The sequence below is a fragment of the Mustela lutreola genome, chromosome 4 (genome assembly GCF_030435805.1).
Source record: "Mustela lutreola isolate mMusLut2 chromosome 4, mMusLut2.pri, whole genome shotgun sequence".
Taxonomy (NCBI): domain Eukaryota; kingdom Metazoa; phylum Chordata; class Mammalia; order Carnivora; family Mustelidae; genus Mustela; species Mustela lutreola.
Genome location: NC_081293.1, coordinates 161353654 through 161372728, shown reverse-complemented (window position 1 = coordinate 161372728; position 19075 = coordinate 161353654). Strand labels below are relative to the sequence as shown.

The 19075-nt window shown below is 40.0% G+C and overlaps 1 protein-coding gene across 3 annotated transcripts in view; it reads left to right on the top strand.

Annotated features, from left to right (window-relative positions):
- The window catches only part of AOAH (acyloxyacyl hydrolase), a 160316-nt gene that overhangs the window by 17144 nt on the left and 124097 nt on the right, over positions 1–19075 (top strand). For all 3 annotated transcript variants that reach the window (XM_059171560.1, XM_059171559.1, XM_059171558.1), the window contains 2 exons: positions 1714–1809; positions 15273–15339. In XM_059171560.1, the coding sequence (XP_059027543.1) occupies positions 1714–1809; positions 15273–15339 (163 nt within the window). The remainder of the gene's footprint in view (positions 1–1713; positions 1810–15272; positions 15340–19075) is intronic.

Sequence of the window (19075 nt, the reverse complement as noted above, 5' to 3'; positions counted from 1 at the left end):
CCACCTAACTTAAGAGGTGATTGGCGGAGACATATTAAGGTATAAAAGCATATTATAAATGCTGAAAATATTCACATATGTTAAATATATTTATATATTTAAAATAAAAATGAAATTGGTCTATCTCTGGGTGATTTAAAGGATGTTCATTTTATTTACAGTATTCTGTATTTTTTGTTTGCTGAGATTGCATTGAATCTGTATTTTTGAAATGTTTTTAAAATAAAATATATATGGCAATGCTTTTTAGACTATAAAGTGCTAATAACTATTAGCTACTGAATTCACTGGGTGTAATAAGACTCTCAATGCATGGATTAGGTTAAAAGCACATCTAATCAACCTTGATAGTTGATGCTGATAAACGTGCCATTGCTCTCAGAACAGTAAGACTGGTTTTTAAGATCATGCTATCTCAGATTAGGGGAGTCCAGCTTTGTCCAGCTTTATCTGTCTAGAAATGGTTGGTTGTACTCTCACATCTGTTATCAGCCACCTTCCCTCAAGGGGTCCTTGTAGAAATCTGGTTTTAATGACACTGCATGTGAATTTGGGTTCCCAGCTCCTTGAGCATACGGATAATAGCGAGCTACTACTGGGCCAGGCCCCCTGGAACGTCTTCATTTGGGATATAAGCCTTCTTTTGCCTCCTTAGAAACCAACCTCTGCTAATAAACGCCACTCCTGCTATCTCAAGAAGGCCTACCAATTTCCTCGCACAGACTTACTGATCTTTGGCCAACCAACCCTTTGTGTATAAAAGAAAGAGTCCCCTCCCTTTGGAAAAAGGAGGATTGGGCTTCCACAGACATTCAGATCAAGGCTGGTAATAGAACCTTCTAAGGGGTGTCAGCCTAGTACTTCTGGGCCTACACATTTATATATCAAGATAGCTGAAGGAATATATTTTTAATTTAATCTGAGGTTCCTTCCAGACACTTATTATATTGGTACATGCTTTCAAGCAGAGTGCTTTATAGCTGGGAGGTAAAATGATATTTTACAATAGTACTATGATTTCAAAGCCACATTCAGTTGCACTGTTATCTCCCTTAAGCATTACAGCAGCCCTGTAGAATTATTACCTACATTGCAGTGAGGAGACCAAGTCTTAGAAATCCAGGATGCTGAGTCCAAGATTCAAGGGCAAGACTCAATACCAGATCTTCTGACTCCAAATGCTGAGCAATTTCCACCACTTTTCTAAAATTAAAAAACTGACCCTGGATCACAGCTGAGCATGTATGGAGTGGGAATGATCCTAGTCTCAATGAAGCCAACTACTGCAAAAAAGAAGAAAAGGAGAGGGGAAAGAAGCCAATGCCTACTGGGCTTCCACTCTGTGCTAGCTGGTTTATTTCTGCACTATCTCCTTTAAATGCCATTTCTTTCTCCATGTGATCAAAATAGAAATAAACAAAGATTCCGTTAGGTCCCCAAAGTCACATAGCTTCCAAGTAGCAAAACTGAACTGACAACCATTCTTTCTGGTCCTCAAACACACCATCTTAGCACACTTCACACCTCATTACAACTCACAGGGCCTCTATGCACATGGCAGATTTTAAAAGGCTTAGCCAACAAACGTTCTGTGTTGTGGGGAGGTTGGTGTTCCTAAGGACACACACGTATCCCTTCCTTTCTTCTGGCCCTCCAACACTGTTTTCTTTTCCACATTGCTGACATTTCTTCTGCCCCCTCCCCCCCTTGCAGCCTGCGTGGTGGTAGTTTCTGTGATTGAACAACTTGCTCAAGTTCACAACTCCACGGTGGAGGCCTCCATGGAGAGACTCTGCAGCTACCTGCCGGGTAAGTACAGAAAGGGTCATGCAGCTGTGGGTCTGCTTCTTTGTTTGATTCTGGGTCATCATGAGTGAGTTTATACCCTACACCTGCTTAGGGAGTTTATGTGAGTTGATATTTTTATGAGACTAATAGAAATTAAAACAAACACACAAAAAACCACTCTAGTATATTTGTGCTCCCCGATGTTCATTTTCCATCATGGCGGGATGAGACTGCTGTGGACATTTATGGAATAAAACATAGAATGGCTAATTTTTGTTTCATGTGTTACATTTATAAGGATTTGCCCACCAACTGGGGTTCATTGCCTTAAGTACCAAGAAGGTCAAAATAATGAAAAAAATGGATAATTTTCAGTGATTTATGTTAGTTTAACCTCATGCACATTCCCAGAGGCACCCAGAGCCCTACCAACACAGAGCTTTGTTTAGGCTGAGAAGACAGCTGATCTTAAAAACCTAACTGGGGAAAATAATCTGGGAACAGCCCATGGATTTGAACAGGATCTCAATTAAATTATTTACCCATCCTCCAAAAAAAAAAAAAAGAACTGATTGATGATTTAAACAAGTTGTGGGGGGAGGAGTTGAGATGGTGGAGGAGTAGGAGATCCCGGAGCTCCTCTCGCCCCCCAAACGCAGCTAGATAGTTATCAAGTTATTCTGACCACCCAAGAAGTCCATTCGGGGTCTGAAAGAACTGCAAGGCTCCAAGTGGAAAAGCGACCACCTTTTGGGAGGTAGGAAGTGCAGAAATTCACCGGGGGAGACTGAGCTGTGGAAACGGGGCAGAGAGGGAGCCTGCTTGGGCGAGCTACTGCTAAGTATTAGAGGCCTCTGAACGCAAAATCTGAACTTTTAAGTTCCTTATGGGGGCAGATAAGCCAGGATTAAAGGTGCTCAGGTGGCGAAAAGGGGCAGAATCCCAGGAGTGACCAGGTAGTCTGAGGATCCCCTGGGTTTCAGGAAGAATGCGTGGCACCAAGGGGCGCCTGGGTTCCCAGGCATAGAAGCCAGAGGCCCGAGAGAGCAGCGGGACTTCGTGCAGGCTTTCCGCTATAAAGTGTGGACTCCGCGTGGGTCTGGCGACCCCTTTCCTGGGAGGGGCAGGCAGGCGTGGGGAGAATCTCTCCCAGGGGAACAGTGTGGTTTGAGGGGTGGGTGACCCCGAAATTTGGTTTTGAAATTCAGTCACATGCCAGAAATAAAAAGGCTCGGACACAGGCAGAGTGAATGCAGGGTTCTAGCATACACGGGGGACACAAATAGGGTGACTGTTTGCTTTTCTTTGAGGGCTCACAGAAGAGTAGGGGGTGTGAACTGTCAGCTCCGAGGCGGGAGAGCAGGGCGCCGCCATATTCATCCCGCACATCCGCGTTGATAAGGGTTCAGGGAGCAAAAACAGCGCCACCTAGTGGAGGCCAGAGCCCTGGCCACCAAGCCTCACCCCACTGAGCCCTGGAGAGGGGTTTCCACGGAGACAGGTTAGCTTGAGAATCGGTGCAGAGGACACTCCCGCAGCCGACCAGCAGAAACAACTAGCTCCCACCAAGTTTATTATCATTGAGTGCTGCAAAGCTTCAGCTCTAGGGGAAATAGGATTGAGCTTCCTTTTTACTTGTATTCTATATTTCTTTTATTCTTCTTATTTTTTTTTCATTTAATAACACAAGAAACGAGATGTTGGTGAGGATGAGGAGAAAGGGGAACTCTCTTGACAGTGGAAATGCAAACTGGTACAGCCGCTCTGGAGAATAGTATGGAGGTTCTTCAAAATGTTAAAAAATACAATTACCCTGTGATTCAACAGTCACGCTACTAGGTATTTACCCAAAGGATACACAGGTACAGATTTGAAGGGATACATGCACCCCAATGTTCATAGTGGCATTATCAACAATAGCCCAACTATGGAGAGAGCCCAAATGTCCATCAACAGATGAATGAATAAAGAGGTGGTACATATACAATGGAATACTCCTCAGCCATCAAAAAGAATGAAATCTTACCATTTGGAACAACGCGGATAAAGTTAGAGTATTATGCTAAGTGAAATAAATCAGAAAAAAACAAATATCATATGATCTCATTTACTCTGTAGAATTTAAGAAAGAAAAGAGAGGAACATATGGGAAGGGGAAAAAGGGAAAAAAGGGGAGAGGGAAACAAGCCATAAGAGACTCTTGAAAAGAAAACAAACTGGGGGAGATGATGGTGGTTAATGGAGGGAGGTGAGGAGGTGAGTGAGCGATGAGATAGATGGGCGATGGGTATTAAGGAGGGCGCTTGTTATGATGAGCACTGGGTGTTGTATGTAAGTGATGAACCATGGAGTTCTACTCCAGAAATCAATATGCATTATATGTTAACTATCAAAATTTTAAATAAAAAAAAAGAAATAGAAATAGAAAGCATAATTAGTGAATTTGCAGATTTGGGTATAATAGGTATTATGTTTGATGATTCAATCATAATTTAACATTATCTCCATCTTCTAGAATGAATAAAACTGATTAGTAGGTACAAAAATACACAAGTTGTGTATTTCTCTTTCAATCTCAACAAAATCGAGAAAATGCTGATTCTGTTTCCCTTATAGATCCTTTATAGAATACTATTAAGTGAACAATCACAATGGGTAAACTTCTTTGAGAATCAAATTGTCATTGATTTAACGTTAAGAAACAAATTCATCAAGGATGAATTTTCTTGAAGTAAGAAAGCTAGACTAATGGCATCTGTGTCTTGGGCTTATACAGCATGTTGTGTGAACAGCACAGAAGCATTTTCGGAGGATTTACTGCATTCAGTTACAATATGCATTCACAAGCTAAATTTCTTGGAATTTAAACTAAAGATCAAGAGAGAATAAAACAGATGTGTTTACAATGTCCCAGATTAACCATTGCTAAGGTTTTGACATATTTACATCATCTTTCTTTTATGGAATTAGAATGTGGCAGATAAACTTGAAACACCCTTTGGCTTCCCCTCACCCCCAGTTCCTTTCTCCTCCAATCTCCTTAGAGGGAACCACTCATATGAACTTGATGAGTATTGTTCTTGTTGAGCTTTATACTTTCACATTCACTTGTATGAATTCATAAACAATTTATGGTATTATTCAGTGAATAATTTTTTAACCTGTTTTTGGTAAAACAAAATGTTTTTAAAATGTTTGATATGTCTTTTAAGTCTATTTTAATCTACAAGTTTTCTTTCCTTCCCTTTTCTTTGCCATGTAATTTAATTGTGGGATTTGCTCTATAGAGTTTCCCACAGCCTGGATTTTGCTGATTGCTTCCCTGTGATATGGTTGAGTATGTTGTTGTGTGTTCTGTATTTCGTGAAAATTTGCAGCTAGATCCAGAGGCTTGATCAGACTCCAGTTTGATTTCTTTGGCAAGACTATAAGTGGTGATGTTTTCTTTCATTGAGAGGCCATTAAATGTGGTTTTTCCTTTTTGTGATATTAGCAGCTGTTGATGCTCAATAACCCAATCTATTAGTTAATTGGGAGCTGCAAAATGGTGCTATTCTAAATAACATTCATATTATATTTAGTGGTGGAAATGCATTAGAGACAGTTCCCTCATCCTCATCATATTTTAAAGACATGTTCCCCACAGTCACTAATGATAATGTTTATAGTAAGAAAGTCCAGATACATTCCTGATTCCTTTGCTCTACTTGCCAGTTTTCAAATAATTCATTCCTTTCTGTGATCATCCCACAGTAGTCAATCACTTTTCTTTAAAATACCAATATGAACTCTTGAATTTATACGTATTTCATGAGTTTGTTTTGTTTTGTTTTGTTTTTTTCAATTACCATCCTTCTGTAACTCAAACTGTCTCATGTTTGACCAGTGGGAACTTCAAGTTGGCTCCTGAGTCCCTTTGACACGAGTCTAAGTAACCTTTGATAGCTTCCTTACTAATTGATACAAGATGTTCCAGCCCTGACTTGTGCTTTTCCAGCCCCAGGTTTGAAATCAATCATTTCTCTCAAAAGCTCTGGTTTCCATTATTGGGAAATAGTATTTTAAAACCACAATCTGGGTGTTCATTGGCCACTGAGTTTGTCATTCTTTCTGGGTTTCTTTAGTAGACAATGTAGGAAAAAAACATATTTATATATACATACATTTACCTATATTACATATAATTTTAAGACAAAATGTCTAGTGAGTTCATACTAACATTTCAAATTCAGGATTACAGGATTCTTTTCTTGACAGGATTTTCTTCTTAATCTCTTCTGAATCTTATCTGTATCTCTTCTTTCCATACTTGAAGGCCTAATTCTCAAGGGCAGAGGGATAAAATATCCCATCATGACTCATTCACCTCTCCCTCATTACATATATAACGTCTCAGAATGTCAGTCCTCGTCCTGCTACCATTAATATACTTTATAATCACTGAAAGCAGTTAACATTGTTTTTTTGCATATACTTTTCCTGTTTCTCCACCCTTTCTAGTCATTGACTATATGCCCTGAGCATACAGCTATTACGGATGATACCCATTCCCTGCCCGCCATCACTTTGTCTCGGTCCCATCAGCAACTATTTGATCGATGTTCACCACCAGCCCTTATGAGGATGTCTCTCTAGCTGAGCTGTTGTCTAAAGTTCATTCCTCAGGAGGGACTCATGGGAACAATATTCCCTGAATTCTTTCCTGTCAATAGCTAGCTCTCTGTGCCCTTTACACTTGAAAATCAGTTGTTTTTCTGGATATGTAAATCCTTGGCACACAATTTCTTCCCCTCAGTATCTTAAATGTGTCTTTAAAAAGCCTGCTGGTAATCTAATTCCCTTTTTCTTGTAAGTCACTTGCTGTTTTTGCCTAGAAATTCAAAGATTGCTTTTTCCTTTCTTCTCCAAAATTCAGTCATCTAAGTAGAATGTGTCTTAGTGTTAGTTGTTGTATGTTGACGTCAGGCACAGAGAATATTCTCAAGTACATTTTTTTATAATTTCAGGAAAGTTGTTTACTTGTTCAGTTTCATTGATTTGGTTTTCTTTTTCAGAGATTTCTAATATCCGTATTTTCAATCTCCTTTGCCTAACCTCGATATGTTGCCTAGCTATTGAATAGTTTCTATCCCTTTATTTTTTCTCTTGAAAGTTTTGCTCCTTTTCACCTTGTATTTTACTTAAGACATTAGCTATTGTGTTCAGTTCTTGTATACACTCTAGTTCAGACTTCATTTCTCTTATAATCTTGTATTTTTCCCTGAGTTCTTTTATTCCATGTCTGAGTTATTCTAATTCTGATTTCTGTTGTTCTTTCACGACTTGTAACATTTTATTAATGCTCCTTAACTCATTACGAAATACTATGTTATTTTTTAATCCTTTTTTGGGCTTGACTTTCTGGCATGCTTTTGCTATCTATAAGGATGTGATTCTGTTCCTTATTCTTTTTTTCTTATAATAACTTTGTATGGGAGTTGACCTAGATATATTTCTGTTGCTCATTTTTAAGTGAAATTAGTTTTCCAAAACTCTTAAAGAGAAGTGGTTCAAGGTACTTTTCTAAATGCATAAAACTTTTTCTGTTGTTCCTATGTAGTGTTAAAACACACACACAGACACACAAACCACAGCAGCTTGCTTGCTGAGAGAGTTTCTGACTGTTTCCCTGCCCACTTTTATCTGGATTTTCTCTTTCCTTTGCTTCTGTCCAGCTCAGTGTTGTTTCCAAACCCAGCAGTTTCTCCTCAGTATCACACTGTCCTGTTAGGGAGCACTGGCAGGTCAGTTTCTGCAATTTATACATGCCTGGACAAGCCAGCCATCTTAGTCCTTCTGCCTTGAGCCCTTTGTACTCATCTGTCACAGTGGGCCAAACCCCTCCCAGTCTCAGGTGCTGTACTTTAATTGGTCCACCATACTTTCTGAGCAATACCTATGGGCTATCTGGGGATTCCCCTACTCTCAGGTTTCTCTGGCATTCCATTGCTTCCCTTTACTTTCTGTCATATAGACATTGATAACCCATAGGTCTTGTGGCCATGAGTGGTTTATCCTTGCCTAAATGTGTTTTGGGGTTCATGGAAATACCTACTTATGTTATAACAATTGTCCATAGATTTGGGGTTTTTCTTTCCAGGAGCTCGTTTTCCCCTCTTAGGTGGAAACTCAAAGAAATTCCAAAATTCCTCTGCCTTCAACATTATCTTTCCAGAATTCTCCCCGTGTGGGATTTTGCTTTCATAGTAATGTCTGCTGTATGTATAGCTCTGCAACTTCTGTTTTTCACTCAACAGTATGTTTTTGAGATCTGTAGATCTATGTTAAGACCTAGAGACTTAGGTCAAGCCCCTTAATTACTCTACAGTTCTTCACCACATAAATGTCCCATATTTTCCTGACCCATCCCCCATTACTGGATGTTTACAGTGTATCATAAACTTGACTTTGCATTTTCACATCCCTGAATTAGAGAAAGAAGAGGAAAACATTATTACCATTTCACAAAACAGGAAAAAAAGTGAAAACAGTCATAATTATCATTAAGATTTGTTTATTGGTTGTCATTTCCGTGTAATAGACCACACTGAAGATAATCACCATTTGTACCTGGTGTTTGATTTTCTCTTTTTAGGCAAGGTTGTGTTGTTCAAAGATGAAAGGCTCAGTAAAAATCCTCCTTCCTAGATGACCTTGTCCTAATGTACTAGCGAAATGTAGCACAACAGGGACCAAGATTGCTGGTCTTCAGGGTATGGTCTGGGCTCTTGCTGACTCAACGCAGGACATTTCAGTGTCTGCTGAGGTAAATGAGAGGCAGAAGGTCAGATTCTGGCAAAATGAAAGTTGTTACTTTACCAAAGGAAGCAAAGTAGGTATTTCAGTTTCTGGGGTGGGTTACCTCTCAATTGAAAGAATTTCAAAGGATTAAGAACGCTGCTTGGGGGTGCCTGGGTGGTTCAGTGGGTTGGGCCGCTGCCTTTGGCTCAGGTCATGATCTCAGGGTCCTGGGATCGAGGCCTGCATCGGGCTCTCTGCTCAGCAGGGAGCCTGCTTCCTCCTCTCTCTCTCTCTCTGCCTGTCTCTCTGCCTACTTGTGATCTCTCTCTGTCAAATAAATAAATAAAATCTTTAAAAAAAAATGCTGCTTGAGGTTATTTTCATTTTATTAATTAATGTTTTACCTCTGGATAAAAATAAGGTGCTCAGGGGTGCCTTGGGTGGCTCAGGGGGTTGAGCCTCTGCCTTCGGCTCAGGTCATGACCTCAGGGTCCTGGGATGGAGCTCTGAGTCAGGTTCTCTGCTTGGCGGGGAGCCTGCTTCTCCCTCTCCCTCTGCCTGCCTCTCTGCCTGCTTGTGATGTCTCTCTCTCTCTCTGTCAAATAAATAAATAAAATATTAAAAAAAAAAATAAGACGCTCAGTTCAGTAAAGGCTCTTTCATTTGACATACATTAAGTTAGGGTGGGCATTACTGTTTCCATTTTACGGAAGTGGAAACCAGGGCGTAGAATGGCCATGCAGATGGTAGAGGGTGACAAAGACACTTTGCCTCCTACCTCAGGACTTTTCCTTCTTGAAATCAAATAGGCCTGAACCATAGTGCCTACCAGAACCCCAGTATTGCCTCCTGTCTGGTGAGCCATGAGAATGGGGACAGAGGAAGTGAAATTATGGATTTCAACACACAGATACCATTTTATTTTTATTTTTTTAAAGATTTTTTATTTCTTCATGTAACAGAGAGAGAGAGAGAGATCACAAGTAGGCAGAGAGGCAGGCAGAGAGAGAGGGGGAAGCCAACTCCCTGCTGTGCAGAGAGCCCAATGTGGGGCTCGATCCCAGGACCCTGAGATCATGACCTGAGCCGAAGGCAGAGGATTAACCCACTGAGCCACCCAGGCGCCCCACAGATACTATTTTAAAAACTATTTTAAAATAGTATTGCTTTTACCTCCAAAGCAACACAAGCTCAGAAAACATAACTTTTAGCAGAATGAAAGCATGTAAACAACATTCTTGAGAATAATCACTCAGTAAATCATGTTGGCGTTTTCTTGCCTGAGAAGATTTCTTTTTTTTTTTTTTTTTTTTGAATTTTGCAAAGCATTACTGACCTTCGGTTTCACCTGCTGCTTTTGCCTCTGGCTCTCATTAGTAAACACCTTGGAAGAATCTCAGAATTGTTAATGAAAAAATGATTAATGGAATCATTCTCCCTAGGGATGAGCAGACTCCTATGCCCTAAGACCCTTGCTGGAACTTCATTCTTCTGGGGGTCACCTCTGCAAAAATCTTATCTTCATGGAATATGATAGCTAAAAACTCATGTAGATTGAAAATGAGGAAGGCAACTCTCCTCGTGTTCTGGAGATTCTGAAAATCTACGAACAAGCTAGAGAACACATAGCCTCAAAACTAGCTGTGTGGTCAGTTAATCTCCCTGTGCTTCAAATTTCTCACCAGTACTTAGTCTGTCACTGACCCTGTCATACTTGGAGTTGACAAAGCATCAAATAAAATGTCCTAAGTACACCTGACAGTCATGCTGCAAATAACATGGGCTTTTGGAGTAAAAAATACAATCTCTAACCGAACCAGTTGGCCGATCTGTGACTTGGGGCCTTAAGCTCTCTAAACCTGGACGTTCCTCCCTATACAACAAAGGTAAGAAGAAACACTCCCTCAAAAGATTCTTATGAGAAACTTCTTCACAGTAAATGTGAAGGTGAATGACAGCCTAGAATATGCTTGGTGTTATTTACATACACGTGTGTACATCTAAGTACGATGACTGCTCACTGGCTCCTTTTTAACCCTTCTTTGCCCTTGGGAATGGCCACGATTTTTTTTCTCCGATGCTGTTCCAAGTCTGACTCTGTAGAAATTAAATGCTGTTGTACCTTCCTGGTCACAGAGAGTTTAACTGTGTATATTTTAAGTCAGGTAACTAGCAATATGTGAACAACTTTGTTTTCCATCACTAATGGTGAGGTTACAACTGATCATGGTGATTAGGCTCTATCTGGCTTGCTCTGGGGACTTTGCATGTCTCCACTCTGTATCCTACTGTGCTGATCTAGAATTTAGCTGTCAAGGGGTCATCTCATGCTTCAGACCAGCTATTGCTCCAGGAGCCCCTCACCCTTAAGCATCATAGAATCCATCTGAGAAATGATCCCAGAATCCGTTCAAGAAATGGGTCATTCGGATGGTCCGACTCAGAGAGCGAGGGGAAACCAGCCACTCATTTCAACTTGAGCAAAACGAGGTTCCAACACACACACACACACACACACCAACGTCTTTTATTTTACCAGAAAGAAAGCAAATTTTCTCTTCCGAGAAGTACTGCAAGAGCAAACTATTGCCCAGCTCTCAGCTAAACTAGTTCTGTGTCAGGGTACTTGAAACTTGCTGGCAGAGTGCTTTGCCGATTCCTGTAGTTCTGAATGGCTGTTACTTAATTCTCCCAAGTTCCTAGATGGTCTAGTGAAGAAGACTGAGTCCCTGTCCCACCTTTTTCAGATGAAGGAATTGAAATCCAGAAAGGGTAAGCAGTCGAAGGTCAGAGGCAGGTGGACAGGTGCTGAAATCTGATCTCTGAGTCCTAGGACATCCGAGGTTCTCGACACTCTCCACTGCAGTGCCCTGACAAGGAGCTCCCCGGGGAAAAAGGGAGATGTTTTTATTTTAAAACAGGTGTACTGAGGTATAATCACATACCAGGCAATTCACCCATTTAAAATGTATAACTCAGTGGCTTTTAGTATATTCCCAGAGATGTGCATCCATCACCACAAAATTTATTTATATTTTTTTAATTTCAGTGTACCAGAATTCAACTGTTTATGTACCATACCCAGTGTTCCATGCAATACATGCCCTCCATAATACCCACCACCAGGCTCACCCTACCTCCTACCCCCTGCCCCTTCAAAACCCTCATATTGTTTTTCAGAGTCCACAGTCTCTCATGGTTCATTTCCCCCTCCAATTTCCCCCAACTCCCTTCTCCTCTCCATCTCCCCATGTCCTCTTTATTATTTCTTATGCTCCACAAATAATTGAAACCATATGATAATTGACTCTCTCTACTTGACTTATTTCACTTCACTTATTTCACTTCACTTATTTCACTCAGCATAATCTCTTCCAGTCCCGTCCATGTTGCTACAAAAGTTGGGTATTCATCCTTTCTGATGGAGGCATAATACTCCATTGTATATATGGACCACATCTTCCTTATCCATTGTCTATTGAAGGGCATCTTGGTTCTTTCCACAGTTTGGTGACCGTGGCTATTGCTTCTATGAACATTGGGGTACAGATGGCCCTTATTTTCACCACATCTGTATCTTTGGGGTAAATACCCAGTAGTACAATTGCAGGGTCATAGGGAAGCTCCATTTTTAATTTCTTAAGGAATCTTCACACTGTTTTCCAAAGTGGCTCTACCAAGTTGCATTCCTACCAATAGGGTAAGAGGGTTCCCTTTTCTCCACATCCTCTCCAACACACATTATTTACTGTCTTGTTAATTTTGGCCATTCTAACTGGTGTGGTTTTGATTTGAATCTCTGATGGCTAGTGATGATGAACATTTTTTCATGTGTCTGTTAGCCATTTGTATGTCTTCATTGGAGAAGTCTCTGCTCATGTCTTCTACCCGCTTTTTGACATGATTATCTGTTTTGTGTGTCTTGAGTTTGGGGAGTTCTTTACAGATCCTGGATATCAACCTTTTATCTGTACTGTCATTTGCAAATATCTTCTCCCATTCCGCGGGTTGTCTCTTTGCTTTGCTGACTGTTTCCTTTGCTGTGCAGAAGCTTTTGATCTTGATGAAGTCCCAAAAATTCATTTTCGCTTTTGTTTCCTTTGCCTTTGGAGACACATCTTGAAAGAAGTTGCTGTAGCTGATATTGAAAAGCTTACTGCCTATGTTTTCCTCTAGGATTCTGATGGATTCCTGCCTCGCGTTGAGGTCTTTTATCCATTTTGAGTTTATCTTTGTGTGTGGTGTAAGAGAATGGTCGAGTTTCATTCTTCTACAATTTGAATACTTTTTATTTCTTTTTGTTGTCTGATTGCTATTGCTAGGACTTCTAATACTATGTTGAACAAGAGTGGTGAGAGTGTGCATCCTTGTCGTGTTCCTGATCTCAACGGGAAGGCTGTGAGCTTTTTCCCATTGGGGATGATATGTGCTGTGAGTGTTTCATACATAGACTTTATGAAGTTGAGGAATATTCCCTCTATCCCTATACTTTTAATCAGGAACAGTTGCTGGATTTTGTCAAATGCTTTTTCTGCATCAGTTGAGAGGACCATGTGGTTTTTCTCTCTTCTCTTATTGATTTGTTCTATGACATTGATTGATTTGCGAATATTGAAACATCCTTGCAACCCAGAGATAATTCCCACCTGGTCGTGGTGGATAATCTTTTTAATGTGCTATTGGATCCTATTAGCCAGGATCTTGTTGAGAATCTTAGCATCCATATCCATCAGGGATATTGGTCTGAAATTCTCCTTTTTCATCACCACAAACTTTAGAACATTTTCATTATATCGAAAAGGACCCTAGCACCTCTAAGCTTCACCACCCCAAATATTTATCCTCAAGAGACCCAAACAACCACGAGTCTATTCTCTGCCTCCACGCATTCGCTTCTTCTGTATATTTCATATAAATACAATTACATCTTTTTCACTTAGCATAATGGTTTTACCGTCCATGTTGTGGCACAGAGCAGAGTTTAATTACTCTTCATAACTGAATAACATTCTATTGTATGTATATAACCCACTTAGTTCATTCATTCATTTGTGAATGGACATTAGGGTTGAGTTGTTTCCACTTCTCAGCTATTTTAAAGGATGCCACTATGAACATTCATGTACACATTTTTGTGTGGATGTATATTTTTTATTCTTTTGGGTATATACCTATAAGTGTACTTGTTGGATCTTACGGCAACTCTATGTTGAACCATGTGAGGAACTAACTATAAGGCCATTAACCAAAGTGGCTGCACCGTATTCTGTTCCCACCTGCAGTGTATGAAGATTCTAATTTCTCCACATCAGTACCTGCTAATCTGTTGTGTTTATTACAGCATATCATAGTGGGTGTGAAGTGGTATCTTTCTGTGGTTTTGATTTGCATTTCCTGAATATCTAAAAAGGTTGAGCGTGTGCTTATTGGCCATTCATATATCTTCTTTGGAGAAAATCAATTCAGAAAATCTTTCCCTAAGTGTTTGATACCATTCCCCAGTGAAGCCACCTGATTCTGGGCTCTTCTTTGGGGGAAGCGTTTGATTACTAATTCAATCTCTTGTTATACATCTATCCAGATTGTCTATTTATTCTTGAGTCAGTTTTGACATCCTGTCTTCCTTGGAATTTGTTCATCTCCTCTAGTTATCTAATTTGCTGTCATCACATGTCATAGTATTCCCCGATGGTTCTTTTCATTTCTGGAAGGTCAGTGTGGGGATATGGTTTTAAGTTCCTACTCCCAAAGCATAGTGTGTTTGAAGTTCATGCTTTATTGTAGGAAAAAAAAAGTCCTATCGATAGATCTATTGGAATACAAAAATACTATTTACATTATTTACTACTGAGTAAAAATGAACTACTGGCAAGAGTTCCGAATATTTATGCTGTTCTTTCACTACCTGCCCTCCAGGCAAGGTGTGTGTAGCCCCGTTTGAGTTAAGCATGACAAGATTCTCATCAGGAAGAGATTCCCATCTTTTCCCAGGATAGCCCATCTGTCCTAATTGTGCTAAGGTTCTAATTCCCAGGGTTTCACAGTGGAGTCACAAACTGGAAAAACAGGTCCAGAGAGTTCATAGGTTTTATTGTGCAGATCAATCCACAAGGCATCCCTGTACTGTCACAGTGGAGAGGAAGGAGATTGCTTTGTTTATGTGTGTGTGTGTGTTGGTGGGGGTCGGGGGTCTGTGTGTTCTCTGGGGTAGATAGCAGTGCAGGGATCTTGACAGTCTCCTGTCTCTGGAATACCAACACCCAAAACCAAATAGCCTAAATGCAATCTTTTTTTCCCTGAATGAACACAAAAGAAGTGTATTTTTAACAAAGCTATATTTCAGCTTGCTTACTTCAATGTGAGTCCTGTTTCTTTTATTTCAACAAAGGAGAACTTCATCAACATTCAGATGTTCCTTGCTGTACAAAAGAAAATAAAACCCAAAAATGTAACTGTATTTTTATAATAAACTGGTGATCTTTATCATGCACGGTAAATAAAGTGGCATTCACATAATCCTAAAATGAGGTTTTAATGAATACATTAACTGTAACATTTTTCTAAACCCTTATAATTAATCACTTGAATTAATGCTAAATTAATCATTCAGCATCAGTTCCTAGTAAAGATGATTATTTTTAACTCATGTGTTAAATTCATCAGAATAAGAAATAATCTATTTCCCCTTCTTTATTTCTTCTTAGAAAAGCTGTTCTTGAAGACGACCTGCTATTTAGTGATAAGAATGTTTGGACCGGACCTCATAAAACTGTGAGTATGCCGGCACAGTAACCTGGGTCCGGTGTTGGGACATGGGGGCAACAGGAAAGCTGCCAGGCAGCTGGTTCCACTTCCAGCAGGATGTATTCACAGAACAAGGGCTTGAGCTGTGTTCCTGTTCTTGTTAGTAGTGGAGCATTCAGACCTGACTCAGATCGGTTGTCACTCGAGGCAAAGACTCCCCTTGAATTACAGTGTGGCACCTAGCTCGATTTCTCTTCAAGAGCATCTCAGAAGGAATTTTACCAACAAGTAACCAGATCCTACTGTCTGGACCTAAGCATTTAACCCTTTCTCCTGAGCTCCCCAAGGAGCCCCACCCTTTCCTTCTCTTCCTGCTCCGGTCCCAGGCTGTGTTCTTCCTAGGCTCTTCTCCTCTCTCCTTCCTCGTGGGTTTCCTGGCCCTTTCCATTTCCCTAGCCCCAGCCCATGCCTCTCAGGTTCCCGCATGCATGTCATTATCATCAGTCTGTTTCCTTCTGTCTCTTATGTTTCTTTCTATTTTGAGCTCAGGTGCACTGAATCAGATAAATGATTTTCCTTCCTATTCATGGCATTTTTTCATCAAGGATCCATACATGGCTTTCTTACATTTATGATTTAGTTACTTTGAATAATGTAATTAGCTTCCAAACCCACCACCCAAAAAACTAAGTCTAGGACCTTAGTTATAATTTACTCTAACAGTCCAGTTCCTCTGTCATTCTCATGCTTTTCTCCTTCCAAGTAATAATCTCCATGTTCATCTTTCTCTTGCTTTCTTTTTTTTGTAATTTTCGTATATGTGTATAAATACTTACGTTAATATGTATTATATTAAATTTATATATATTTATTTATGCTAATAAATATATGTGATATATTTATAAATAACAATAAATATAAATATATGTAATATACAAATATATGCAATATCAATAATTAGTATATAAGAAATATGTCAATAAAATATAGAAAATTAATCTTAATCAAATATTATTGGATTAATAGCTTAATGATTAATCATTATAATTAATGATAATATAATTACATAAAATAATTAGAATTTTACTACATTTATTATATATATATATATTGCTTTAAACCATATATTAGTTATTTCTTTAATTTATGAAGTGGATAACACAATGTATATAATCTTCTGGGACTTACCACTTAGATTTATATGTCTAAGTTTCATCCATAACATAACCTAGTGTTGTTGCTGTAGCTCATTCCCTCTGACTATATAGAATATTGTGCCTCTACAAAAGTCAGTTCCTTCACTCTTCCAATCATGGGTTTTTGGGTTGTTTACTGGTTTTCTGTCTTGTGAATGATATGATGAATATTCTTATGTGATTCCTCTTTTATATGCCATAAGACTCAAAGCAGAGAGTCTTGGAAGCATCATTCCCTACAGCTAGGTAGCCTAGAATGGCAGAATATTAAGGACAAGAGGAACTGAAAATCATACAGTCCACAGTGGTCATGAGTGCTTCGTCATGCTCTGCACCTGCCTCTATCAATATGTACCTCACTTTGTTATAGTAAATGATTTCTAATGACCCCAGACTGTGAGTATTTGGAAGGCAGGAACACTTTCTTTTTAACTCATACTTCTATTACTGTCCCTGTCTCCTAACTGGATTCTAGGCTTCTAGGTCTGCCCATTGGCCTGCAAGCTGACAGTCCACATTCTAGCTGGCCAATATCTTTTAAATGCCAAACTAATATGGCACAAACATGAAATTCTTCAATATTCATGCCATTTGCAGGATTCCTTAGTGACATACACAGGGCTATTTATAAATCAGTCCCTGAGGACGTTTTCAGATTTATCCCTTCCATACTCCAAACCACTTGTAATTCTCCACACACACACCAAATGTTTTGGCCTCGGGACATTTGCCCTGCTCGATGCATCCGAAACCCCTACCCCAGACAAATTCTATGTCTTTAGACCTCAGCTCCTGGGTCACTTCCTGTGGAAGCTTTCTTGACCCTCTGCAGACTAAGACAGACATGTCAACTGCTGCCACCACGACCACCACACACACACACACTCTCTCTCTCTCTCTCTCTCTCTCTTTTTCTTTCTCTCTCACTCACACCTAGGACCCCATGCAAACCCCAGGCACAGCACTTACCCCACCTTTGTGTAAAAGTGTGGACTTTTCTGAGTCGCTAACTAGATTGAAAGCCTTATGAGAGCAAAATGCTGAATATGTGGAAGGAAGGAAGGAAAGAAGGAAGGAAGGAAAGGGAGGGAGGAAGGAAAGGGAGGGAGGGAGGGAAGGAGAGGAAGAAAGAGAAGGCTTTGAATCTTCAGGGCTTGGTGCTATATTTGAGTCTTCAATATATATTGAGGGCCTTCCACAAATGCTTGTTTAATTAATTATTTTAAAAGAACAGAAGTATCACTACAGATGAGCTATGAGCTATGACTAGACTGCCCCAAAGAAATAGGTTGAACATATTAAATGAGAAAAAGAAAAACTTTTTAACCTATTCATTGAATCTGCTTATATACCTAGTATAAGCCAAGTGCTCTGGGGGAAATGTCAGCTTGACCACAGAGGTTCTGCTGGGCCTAGATCAGGGAACCAGAAAGGTAGGTGGGAAAAAGTCACAGAATCTAAAGAGGGCAGGGCATACGGATACCCAAAAGGGGGAGCCAGAGATTAGCTGCCACGTGTGCTGGGAACAAAAGGGCTGTGGCATGGGTTGGTGGAGAAACCCATTGCTCTTCTGTAGCTGCCTGGAGAGTGGCAAGTGCAGGAGACATTTAAGCACAAGGATCAGAAAGGACAGACAGACACTATACTAGGTACTGCAGATGTGAACTGTACAAGGGACAATCCCCACCTCAAATGACAACAAATGAACACAAGGTGATAGAGAAGAATGGTGCCAGCAAACCACAAAAGAGGAACACACCCTGAGTAGGTGTCGGGGAGGGGAGGACATTTTTCCCTGTGAGATGACTCAAAGTACTAAGATGACAAATTCTCGTTAGTATGGGCTGGGCCACTTGAAGAAAGTCAAATGTAGTAAATCATCGCTCTTCATGGCTCAGTCCACCATTAGTTTGATTTGTGAGTAATTTTCCAGTACTCATATTAGTTGTTTGCTGATAGACATTTCTTCTCTTAGTGTGTGCCCTTCTTACAACTTGTTTTAATCAATCACATATAGTTTTGGGTTGTTATAGGTGCTGAAAATGACAACCTTATGATTTAGTTCTACCTGAATTTCAGGCTTCCAGTATTAAATGTGTTTCTTAACCCAGAGGGCATCCCTCCTCATTATTTGATACCAGTCAATTCTCAATGATTCATGAACTAATTATTTAGCAATTACATTTCCTGCCCATTGTCAAGCCACAGGATGTTTTTGGGAAATGGGACACCTGAGCATTCATGCATTCCTCCAAGAGCCTGGGTTGTGCAGGGAGGGGCTACTTCCAGGAGCAGCCAATCTTAGCCAGTACCAGGACCTCCGCTACTTGGTTTTGATTTCCATCGTGCCATTTGTTGCCATAGCAAGGATGATGCTTGTCTTCTGTACATCTCACCTTGCTTCCTGGGATTTATTTATGCTTGCCTCTAAATCTCAAGCCCTTGTATTCCAAACCTAGGAACTCTCAGAGATCAGGAGACGCCTAAACTACTAACATTTTTTAGAAGAAAATGTGTAACAGGGTTTATAACATAGTACACCTTAAATGTAATTAATGTATTATTTA